Source organism: Paramormyrops kingsleyae, chromosome 23 (genome assembly GCF_048594095.1).
Source record: "Paramormyrops kingsleyae isolate MSU_618 chromosome 23, PKINGS_0.4, whole genome shotgun sequence".
NCBI lineage: Eukaryota > Metazoa > Chordata > Actinopteri > Osteoglossiformes > Mormyridae > Paramormyrops > Paramormyrops kingsleyae.
The window spans coordinates 4,597,192-4,608,575 of record NC_132819.1 but is presented as its reverse complement, the minus strand read 5'-3'; the positions used below and the strand labels follow the sequence as shown (position 1 = coordinate 4,608,575).

The 11,384-nt window shown below is 43.1% G+C and overlaps 1 protein-coding gene across 2 annotated transcripts; it reads right to left on the bottom strand.

Moving 5' to 3' along the window:
- Positions 1-2,666: 2,666 nt before the first annotated feature.
- rab11al (RAB11a, member RAS oncogene family, like) lies at positions 2,667-11,089 on the bottom strand. Of its 2 annotated transcripts, XM_023830444.2 has the most exons (6): positions 10,831-11,089; positions 10,660-10,748; positions 6,285-6,480; positions 5,480-5,673; positions 4,030-4,110; positions 2,667-2,862 (listed from the first exon to the last, which is right to left on the bottom strand). In XM_023830444.2, the coding sequence occupies exons 2-6, from the start codon at positions 10,697-10,699 to the stop codon at positions 2,723-2,725; spliced, it is 651 nt and encodes a 216-aa protein (XP_023686212.1). In that variant the 5' UTR covers positions 10,700-10,748; positions 10,831-11,089; the 3' UTR covers positions 2,667-2,722. The 2 variants fall into 2 exon arrangements, with proteins under 2 accessions (XP_023686212.1, XP_023686211.1); XM_023830443.2 differs by having other exon boundaries at positions 10,660-11,088.
- Positions 11,090-11,384: the final 295 nt, after the last annotated feature.

Below are 11,384 nucleotides of genomic sequence, written 5' to 3'. Positions count from 1 at the left end.
AATGTTTATTTTTGTATATACATACATAGTTTCAGCCAAATATACAATACACATTTAATCACACATAACAAAAAAAAATAATCATTATAATAAAAATTCAAACCACATCAGAATCTGTCAGGGAAGCACTCAAGAGGGTAGGAAGTGAGTACTGGGGATGTGGACCTTCCAGAACCATGTGGATCCTGAGTGGGGCTGAACACAGCCATCTGGTCCAAACGAGGTAGCCCAACACCTCCCCGGCCCTGGGCTCACAAGCAGAACGCTGCTTATTGTTTCAAGGGCCCTTTTAATTAGGTTTCAATGAGCAGTTAATTGAATGCCAGGTTGAATTAGACAGTTATTGGCAGCTGACTATTGTGTTTTGTCAAATCAATGTGTTACTGTCCCCATATATCTCAACTTGGGCTGCCAATTACATTGATGAGTATGATATTTAAATGAGAACCTGACACTTTGGCTTTTATGCTTTTAGCCAGAACAAAACTTAAGGGATTTAACCCAGTTGTTTCAAACAACCTGAAGCAAAGACCACCAGTTATTCGTTCACTAATAACTATTAATTATCTATCGCTGATTCTATGCTCAGCAAAATTCAATTATTGTACGCAATGACATTTAGGGCCAGGACTGGGAAATGGGTTGTCACACTAGGCAGGTTTTAAGTACACTTTAGTGACTGCTGCTCACCAGCCACCTTCATACGCATGCAACGGGATTCTTTGGGCCGAAAGATAATGCATCAGAAGAATCCCTCAGTGGCTGGAAAGACGGGAATCCAACAGATTTTTTTTTAAACTGAAATCAGATATTGACAATGGAATGCTCAGTTAAATAATGGGAGGCAGAAACAGCTTGAAATGATTTGGGGAGTCATCCAATCAGATTCCAGAGGAATTATATAAGTAAATGAGGAATCAAATGTACTACACTAGTCTCCCCTCTTTCATGCAAGCTAGCATGCAGTTTGTCAAGCACCTGCAGATGTTTAACGGGCCATTAATATTTATACCCATTTGTAATTCAATATATTAACTTAGAGGCACCCTTTTCCAGACTTAATGTACTTAGAGTATGTAGCTACGTGCAAGTGAGCAGCACCTGCTCCTTCAGCGGACCAAAATCAAACTAACCGACTGTCAACTGCAACGGACTTTTAACTAAACTTGCAAGGCCCATCATCTGATCCCCTGACAGATCATCTGTGAGAAACACCCCCTGCCCAGTCCTCTCAAGCTGACAACTAGGAGGAAGAAAATCACGTGTGGCGGGCTGCTGCTGGTCGGTGTCCCTTTAGCAGATCAAGTATTCTCCATATTAAATACAGTGTAGCAAAGGCAATAAGGATATTGTTTACAACTTGGGGTGGGTGGGGAAAAAAAACACCAAAGAAAACAGGAAACAGCATCACAACCCAATATTGGCTGGCAAATAAGCTAACAGCCTAAGAGTGGTAGATAAATGCAGTGACCAATGGAAAACGGATCCTTCTGGCACCCAGATTCAAACATACCTACAAAGACTGAAACTGCCAAGGCACTGCTAGTTTTATCTAATAAAGACAGGGGGAGGGAGAATGGTTTTGCTTTAAACCATTTCTTTAAACATCAGGAAAATAGCTAAATTAAGGTTGTCAAGAAGTATTCCAGAACAAACCTTTAAAACCTGAACTCATCAGATTTCAGGTGAATGAACAGACACTTTGGGTCTTTTATCCATGTACATTTCATCAGTCAAAAGCTGATATCCAGAAAGTCCAGGAATGAAATATCTGTAGAAAATCCCCATGTTAGCATATAGGTCATCCAACAGTGATTCTGGAAACCTTACCCCCGCTTGTGCCGTAGGAAATACCCCCTGGTATGGACAGATCCAGGGAATGGTCCAAGTGTGTCAAAATACTTCACAGATAACTCAAAAAGTAGGCAAAAGAATGTTTTATGAATCGCAACCAGTTTAGTATGGTATAATGCAAGTGAATACATACTACTTGTTTGAAAAGCTGAAATCAAAATGTGTTTCCATCAATGACTTTTATCTATTCTGCGAATCTTTTGCAACACTCACACTGCGTGTGCCACTAAGATGGGCATTACTGGATATGAAAAGGTTTGGAATGTATCTCTGCCCCACCATCCCACCAAAATGTAACATAGACAGCTCATCTTTAAAAAAAAATCTTCTCCAAACAGTGAACGCTTCCTCGATTACCCTAATTAAGTGATTAAGACCACACATAAGGCTGGGCGACACAATCAGACTAAAATGTAACACTAATGATTCATTAAAAGTTGGTCTCTATTCACGTCATGTCTAAAAGCACATTTAAAAAATAAAACTGGACAAGACGACTCAACACGACAGACACTGATGAAGAGGGACTTGTGGACAGGGTGTAAATAAGGCCAAATGTATCTAGCTGTGATATACAATTTTATATTCACATCAAAGACCATTTGTTTTATCCCACTACCTGACACAGAACAAGGGGATATTGTCCAGCAGCACGAAGCATTAACTTGTCTGAAGGTGCTGCAGGATGGGCGGGACACTTACATCAAACCTGCCCCTGATCATGCCCCACCCATGCCTGCCCCTTTATCTGCTCCATGCAACTACCAGGAATGGCTCCTATGAACATCTGCCACCCACCCGCCCCCCTCCCCTTCCCAACATTCCCCTGTGCACCCCAAACCCCTCCCCGGCTCCCCATTTGGAGGTCTCAGTTGCCCTGGCAACAGGAGCTCTGCTTGGGCGTGTGCTGGGTGGGCTGCACCGTGATGGGAACCACGTTGGCGTTGGGAGAGAAGTCTGAGTCGTTAGGGCTGGACATCTGCCGCTGGGACACGATGCGGTAGATGGCTGCGTAGGAGACGGAGCAAGCAGAACAAAACAGAGGAGAGACAGAGCTTGAACAAAAGGCATATTTTGTTTATATTGCATAGAGTGTGATAGCAAATAGAGACTGCATGTGTCCAGGCCATATTGACACTTCTTGTCCATCCTTGGTGACTTTTTTTTTTAGCCATTTATTTATGCACCTAAATGGTTTTTGATGCGGTTTGTGAGACTGCCTTCGTTTTACCCCTCAGGGCATCTAATTACCACAGTTACAATGCGGCATCTGGCCATCATCACCTGTGTCTTCCTCGCATCACTTGTCTCACACGAGCCGGTTTTCTCCCGAGTGACGTCAGGCTGCATCAGCCAGACTGGGGACTCTACAGACTGGTCAGAGGCCTGCATTCCTCGACGAGAGATTCCACCCTCTCGGATTCCACATTACTAGGCAGAGCCCACCTCTACCAGCCAATGAGACAGCAGGTTCTCAAAACCAAAGCCACCCTGTGACTCATCTCCTCTCTTCTTCTGGTCATTCCACCTAATATACACCTGACAGCTGAAGCATGTCACAGTCCACATCAGCCATGTGACTCCCTGTTAATAGAATCTGTCACCTGTCTCTTTGCGGACGATGCAAAGCTGTCCAGAGCTTAAGCTTAATTAGCACACCGGTCAATTAAACTGGCAAAATCGTAATTCTCACAAGGTCCTATTACACTTCATAAACATGACAAACAGCATTTACTAGACACTCCCTTAAAGCAGTAATGTTCATTAGGCACACTAACACTACCGCTTCTGAAAAACTGTGTCAGAGGTGTGTCCTAAAGGGGCTGTCACAAAACGGCAAGCTCAACATTTTCATCACTGAGTATTTGATGCCACCTAGTGGTGAATGATGCATTACTGAAAGATGCCACTTTTGGTTAAAAAAAAAATCTTGTAATATTTTATCAATGCGATGGTGAACTAAGACCTTTAAAAGTGACACTTGAATATACAAATTATGCTGCAAAGCGGCCACTTAAAACCTCATAATCTTACAGTATAGGGTATAGTTAGTTGGGCCTTACTGCTAAAAATGAGGCCTATGCAACAATGCCGATTCCCTTGCACTTAAACCCTGGACGTTGGCTGCTGGGTGTGTTGTGGTGTAGGTAAGGAGAGATTCCCAGGAGAACTTACATGTGAGGATGGTCTGGAAAGCCAGCTCCACATTTGACGAGTCGAGCGCTGAGGTCTCCAGAAAAGACAGCCCGTGTTTCTCTAGAGCCAGCGGCCAAAAATAAATAGATTTAATGAAATAAAAATTTACTTCTACTTCAACGTCTACCACCACTGAACCTGAGCTGACAAAATTAAGACTATTTGTGCTGTGTGACATTTAATACGAGAGCCGTATATAATATAACGCAACATGTTACACCCCTGAGGAGTCACTGACCTTCTAAGAAATAAACCAAGATGCACCAACTGTGTGCACAGTGATGAGAGGATTGACTACACAGAAGTACAGGATGTTTTCTGCATTTTCTGAGGAATGACTTCTAACAAAAGGTCTACTATAGGGCCGTAACGGTACAAATATTCATCATGTTTCATTTGGTTTCATCATTTTCGTTTCGGTACACACAAAGAAACGAATACATTTGACAGAGGTGGAACCTAAATTCACAAGTAGTTGTGCAACACGGAAAACAGTAAGCCAATTGTGGCTGTGAGATGGTTATCACTAATGCTGGTTACAGTCAGTCATAATTGGCGGTTGGGGAACACTTTGGTTTCTTGATAAATTGCACCCACACTGGAGAGTGAGTGTTTGTTAAGGCCAAGATTGTCCGTCACCTCTGTGATACCTAACCCGGACATGTTGCAGGAAATACATCCCCCATTTTAACTCATTTGACATGATATGAAGTTTGTGTAGAACCAGAGCAAAATAAAAACTGCCTCTGCAAGTTAGTCTCCCCATTGCATCTAAGGTGCCAGCAAGTTCAGACTGGGTTAAAAACATATTTACAGCTATAGGGGTGTTTAGCGTTAAAGATATGTGAGCATACTTCCTAGTAGAAAATAGTTACCCCTTTATTACCCCTACCCAGTCCGGTAATAGTAAATGTAAAGAAGGAAATGTTTCTTGTACTGTAAACTTTCCTATTTAGATGAAATTAAGTTAATTATGATTATGATATTTAATTATTATTATTTTTTACATATTTATTCTCACTATGTGAAAATAAGCACCTCTTAGGTAGTTATCCAGACATCGACAGATGCATTGCATTTGGTTTACAACTGTTCCTAGTTGTGTTTGCAGTTTCAACAAATAATTTCAAAACAAATTCTGTTTTCCCTACTGTACCAAAATTGCACAGTACCATAAACCCAAAACTGGGGTTTGCACCGAACCGTGAATGTTGAGTGCCGTTACACCCCGCAGTCTAAAGGTTAAACAACAACACAAACAGCTGAGAGGCTGGAGAATCATTTGTAATTCATCCACAGGGTATCTAGGGCAACACCAGTCACACAAACCAACTTGTAACAGCTAGCTAATTTGCGAAGCCACCTGCCAGGTACCTTAAACCCTTAACGTTTTGCGTGCTTTGATGTGCGCTAAGTGCTCGGAGCTCACCCGCGAAAGCCCGCGCCTCATCCGTGGGCACGGCCCGCAGGTGGCGCAGGTCGCTCTTGTTGCCCACCAGCATGATGACGATGTTGATGTCGGCATGGTCGCGTAGTTCTTTCAGCCAGCGCTCCGCGTTCTCATAAGTCAGGTGCTTGGCGATGTCATACACCAGCAGCGCCCCCACTGCGCCACGGTAATACCTGTGGATGAGGAGTCCGGCAGCAAGGGGCCCGTCAATATGGAGAATCTACTAACAAAATGTCAGATATACCACCTCTCCAGTAAGTTCCAAACTGACATTGGCTCCCTGACACCCGCAAACAATGCAAACAGACTGCTGTTCAGCAGGAGTAAAATTAGGAAGTTTTACTGGAATAACCACCACCCCCCCCCCCCCCCCCCCCACCCCACCCCCACACACAAACACACATCCATTCATCGCTATGGGCAAAACCCTAATCCCAACATGACAACCGAAACCCCTACCCAGTCCTAACCTTATTGAATTAAGGTTTTCCAGTCACCACAAGGATAAATGTCCCCACAAGGTACAAAGTACAGGTTTATCATCACATTGTGGTGACGTTGAATAATTACAAACACACCCACACGGTCAGAAATCCCAGTTATCCCTCACCCACCTCCCTGAAAATTATATGTCTAAGTTGGGAATCCTGAAACATGCTCTGACACTATAAACAGGTGAACTGGGTATTTCTATGGCTCTGCTGTCTTGCGCTGTGGGCCCAGCCACCTGCGCAACAGAGGCAGATTAGCGCAGCCTGGCAGGGCTGCGCAGAGGGATGCTCACGCTGAGGTGATGGCACGATAGCGCTCCTGTCCTGCTGTGTCCCAGATCTGGGCCTTGATGGTCTTGCCTTCCACCTTGATGCTGCGTGTTGCGAACTCCACACCGATCGTGCTCTTGCTCTCCAGGTTGAACTCATTGCGGGTGAAGCGGGACAGAAGGTTGCTCTTGCCTACGCCTGAGTCTCCGATCAGCACCACTGAAAGACATGGGCCAACCATGCGGTAACACTCAGCTGCATGTTAGTAAACTGCAAACAAATAACCAAAATATTGGGTGCATGATATAGTCTTGAGATGGAATTGTCATGCACCGGACACCGGGACACTTCATAAAACTTCATTAAAGGCCACACAGCTAGGGAAAGGTAAGGGAAAAGGCAGGGCTGCATGGAGTAGTCTATCCTTCAGATTGTGATATGTCAGAAGCAATTAAAATAATACAAAATCACTGTTAACATTTTAAAGTGTGTGAATGTTTGGCTGGGGGGTCCTGAGTGGGTAATAGTAAATGTAAAGAAGGAAATGTTTCTTGTACTGTAAACCTTCCTATCATTGTGCTAATAGCACCACACGTGTACTTGTTAACATAAGCTAAGGGCTTTCCTTATACTCAAACAGTGAATGAGCATCTGCTCACAAAGCCTTTGGCACAGCAGGGAGCATGTGAATAAGCTGCAATGGCCAGGCCATGTGTAGCACACCCACGGGCTCTCAGGAAACATTAGGGGAAGCGCAGGCCTGCTCTCCTTACACAGATAAAAGTGCTGATGCCCCAGTTGGTATGTAGCCTTGGGATTGTAACAAACCCCCCCCCCCACCACCACCACCACCAGCAACACCACCCCCCTAACCACAGTAAGAAAGTCCAGGTCATTAAATCCGCCTCCCCATCTTGCTTTAGAGAAGCTGCCTCTTGCCGTGCTCATAAGGCACATCACCACGGTATTAGAAAGAAACAGCGAACGGTGAGAGGAAACGGCACGTTTTACCACTAATCGTCAAATCAAATGTTATGGTGCATTAATTACTCTACTCACTTCCTGGCAACTGGTGAAACATATGTCCTGCTAGGACCTGCTGAGGCCTCTAAGAAAAGCAGTTTGTTTCAGGCATGTCACAGATGAGGGGTTACAACCCACTAACCCACTTAATGCTCAAGTCAGTGTTAAAACTCAGCTGAGCAGATTGCTGGGGTGTATGTCTACATGCGAAAAAGAAAATCATCACACTTTACCAAAACTGCCCCTTCATTCTCAGCAGCAAAACTGAAGTGGCGGCAAAATATGCAAGGGGATGTGTAAAGGGTAACAAGGCAAGTACGCAAACTGGAATGACCACTTCTGCTGAGAAACTGCTTCCTGGCTGCAGTAAAGCATTCAGGCCAGAGTCTAACTCTTAAAGGGGATAGAAAATATAATTTCCTGATACGCAAAAATCTTTTTGAGATTTTTCTAATGCAACAAACAGAAAGATTGTCGTTTTAAAAAGGGTTAAGATCATATGACATTTAGACTGCTTGCATTTTTATGATCAATGTCAATAGCAGTTTTCCCTTAAGAATACACTTCAATGTTAAGCAAGTTTCAGTGTTGAAACTGAAATCAAATGCGTGTCCTTTCCAGAAATCCTTAATGCTATTAGAAGTTAGAAAGAGTCATTAAAAATGCTGCCTGGGTGTTCATGATACTGCCAAACACCTTTACTAAGGACCATGTCAAAAAAAACTATTTAAATCACAGTCACTTTGCACATCTTTTTGAGACACTAATTGTACCATCAGCAAGTTATAGGATTTGAGGGAATCGCCCCTCCTGCTATTACATTTGCAACAAAATGGTTACAGGAGCTAAAAAGGTAAATGGGATGAATGAAAATAAGTATAAGCAGGAGTGGCCTGAGCCAAAACCCAAAGGCTACACTTTCTCAAGGTGCATTCAAAGGGGCCTTTGCAAAATTCATTAAAAAAAGAGGTTCTGGTTGATGGCAGGTGTGTGGCAGGTGTGCTGCAAGCCTTTTGCCAAAAAAAGCGTTTTATTGAAAAAGCAGAACAATGGGCCATCTCATTACCTGACTCAGTTCCCAAGTGACGGGTGCAGTCTGAGCTCAAACACACAGGCAGTTGAGCAATCAACAAAGGAGGAAGCGATGCACCAGTGGGAGAGGAGACGGGCCAGAGGGAGGAGGGCTGCATTGTTTCACACATACCGGCTCCACCTTTCCCCGCTTACTATGTTTCCCCAACAACATCTCACTCAGGGAAAGCAGAGCAACATTCCAGTCTGCTCCCCTTCAAAAAACTAATTTGTGCTTAGAAGAAAGGGCAAATGGACTCACCCAACATTCACTAGCAAAGTCTGGACCTGAGATAGAGGTGATACTGGGATGTGGAATATTTGGTTTACATGATTGGCCTGTATATCAACTGCCATCTTAAGGACATCCCAAAAACTAATCTCCAAACATCTGCTAGTCTTTCTGGTTTGACAACAGAAACACAATATAACAGATAAAAAGGTTCCTTGTTCATTTCCTATTTCCCCTTTAACTCCACAATGTATGAGAAAATACAAGATACTGCATCTGCAATGCAGTTTAGAGAGCAAGTTAAAATATGCATCTATTAAAATAGCCAATACGGTAAAGGGGATGTCTTAGGCACTGGCAGAGCCCCTGAGGCAGAGGGAGGGTATCCTAGCTGGATTATAACTCCCAGCTGGCTTGGGCACATCAGGGAATGCCCCGAACAAGCCACAGAGTCAGTAGCCAGTGTAAGAGAGGTCGAGTTTGACCTGTATGGGATACAAACCACAGCAACCTTCACTTGACAACAAAGTGTGAAGATGAAGAAAATATATGTTCAAGGGCAGGGAAAGCATGACAAATGTTAACACATCTTCCACTTTCCATATCAAAAACACAGGAAATGTGTACAAGGAATTCTAGAGCTTAGACTAACAGACTTTCACCTCTGCTGCTTGATCTTCTTTTGATAAGAAAAGAAGCTGATGTGCATATGAGGGAAATGTCGTCAGTGCTTAGAGTCTAACTTGCTGCCAGAGGGTCCGTCCCATTCGGCTACTCTGCAGACCATTAGTTATCTTGTAATCAGGCATAGCAGGATTTGTCTCTAGATTGCAATTTTAATTAAGACCACATGTTACAACACAGGCCTGCAACCTGCCTTCTATCTATTTGCTTTTATTCATTGATAAAATTTCTTTAAGTTACCATGAAAACGTAAAAGGACAAAATTATTACTCTGGGTTTACTACTGCTTACCATAAGCCACATTCAGTTGTCTCGATGCAGGAAGATATTGGTAAACGTATGGTCTATTACCGTCTTGGCCATAAAAAACCTAAACTCACACTTGCTATGTGCGAAGAAGAATCTAAAGACAGTCAAAACAGTAGAAGTGATCTCTATATCATCAGAAGCAAGTGTTTGTTCATAACCGATACAACACCTCATTGCTAAGTGTCAAGTCAATCTTAAAATCCTACAAAAAGCTGGAAGTTTCTAATTCTTCCGAGACCAAAATTTACCGCCATCATCATCTCGTATTACCACATTACACAGGCCTCGGGAATGTTAGGCCACACAGCAAGCACGATTTCCGTGAAGAGATACACACAGGTTACATTAACTATGCTAATAGTACAACGTTTTGTATATTATCAGCTTGCCATGTGTAACAATCTCGAGACCATTCTAGGGGCACGTTAAACTGAATGAGACCTTACATTAATTATACTGAATGCTGTTCCCTGCTACTGATGTACTGGCCAGTGACTTCAAACACGCTGGTTTCGTGTCCAGCCCTATGCCTCGCTGAAGGAGAGAAAAGCCGATGACGTTTCCGAACACCTGCACGTGACACCGTGGCAACGCTAACCAGACAGACCTACCCCTAAGTGACAATGATAACGCAAGGAACTTCGCATAACCTTCTACCTAATCTGAGAGAAATTTTAAAATGAAAACTGGGTTGTGAAATATTTCCATTTTAAAATCCCAAAACTACCACTTAGCAGCAGGAACAACATGATATCGTCATTTAATTTGAAGTTAGCCAGGTAGCTAACTGCCGAAGTCAGCTACTTGTCATTCCAGACCATCTTGTATAAACTTAGGTGGCACCATCAGCAGAAAGTCGCTTTCTGTCAGAATTACAGGCATTAAATAGTAACATAGCTCACAACCGTTTTGCTAAAATCTTTCGTTAGAAATTACTGTTTCTGACCGACAGCTAAATTAGCTAGCTAGCTACCTACCTGATGTGCTAGAGCTAACATGCAGCAGAGGTCGATTTCAAGTCAAATAAATAAATAAATCAGGCGACTAAGCACATAACCACGGTATAGACAAGTACTTACCTTTAAAAAGGTAGTCGTATTCGTCTTCCCGGTTCGTCATTTTACCACACGGCTCCGCAAGCAATGGACTAATCCTAATGTAACTAAAACTAGAAAGATGAGGTTCCGAATGGGTGTATCGTATGGTTTTAAAAGACAAAAAAAAAACTTGTCCAACTACTTTGTACTCACGTCACGAGCAACACTTCCTTGCTTGGCCGGCCAGCCACTTCACAGCTATAACGTATGAGACAAGTTACCTTGGACAGATGTCATTTATACCATACACGGGCAGTCTACACGTAGGATTGATAATAGTCTAACTGCTGTTTTTATTTCAAGAACACAAACTTTAAAAGCAACAGATTAAAGTTTATTTCTTTTTTTGTCTCCTAAACGGCTGTCCCGTCCAGCTTCCCTTCTCAATTGGGTAACACACAGCAAGGGCATCCGAATGTCTGCCGTGTGATTGGATAAAATTACCTGTCAATCATTCGCATTGCGAGGAATTATTGAACGACTATGGTCATGTCCCACCCCCGAGTCCCACCCACTTTCAGCCGATCCCCATGACGTTACGCTCTCTGGGTCTTTCAGTGCACGGAGTTACCTCATCCGTGGCAAGGAGATTAACAAACACGACTCAAATGCCACGTATTGTTAACTGTTGACTAGATAATTAAATCTGCACACTGACAAGAAGATAAATTAGTTTTAATATATAAAATAAATCTTATGAACAATCA

Excerpts from the sequence above, each read along its gene's own strand:
- rab11al (XM_023830444.2), bottom strand. The coding sequence starts at position 10,699 with ATGACGAACCGGGAAGACGAATACGACTACCTTTTTAAAG. Across the intron at positions 5,674-6,284 it reads TATCGTGCCATCACCTCAGC|GTATTACCGTGGCGCAGTGG; the intron begins GTGAGCATCCCT and ends CCTCATCCACAG. Across the intron at positions 2,863-4,029 it reads TTTCCAGACCATCCTCACAT|CCATCTACCGCATCGTGTCC; the intron begins GTAAGTTCTCCT and ends TCTCCTACGCAG.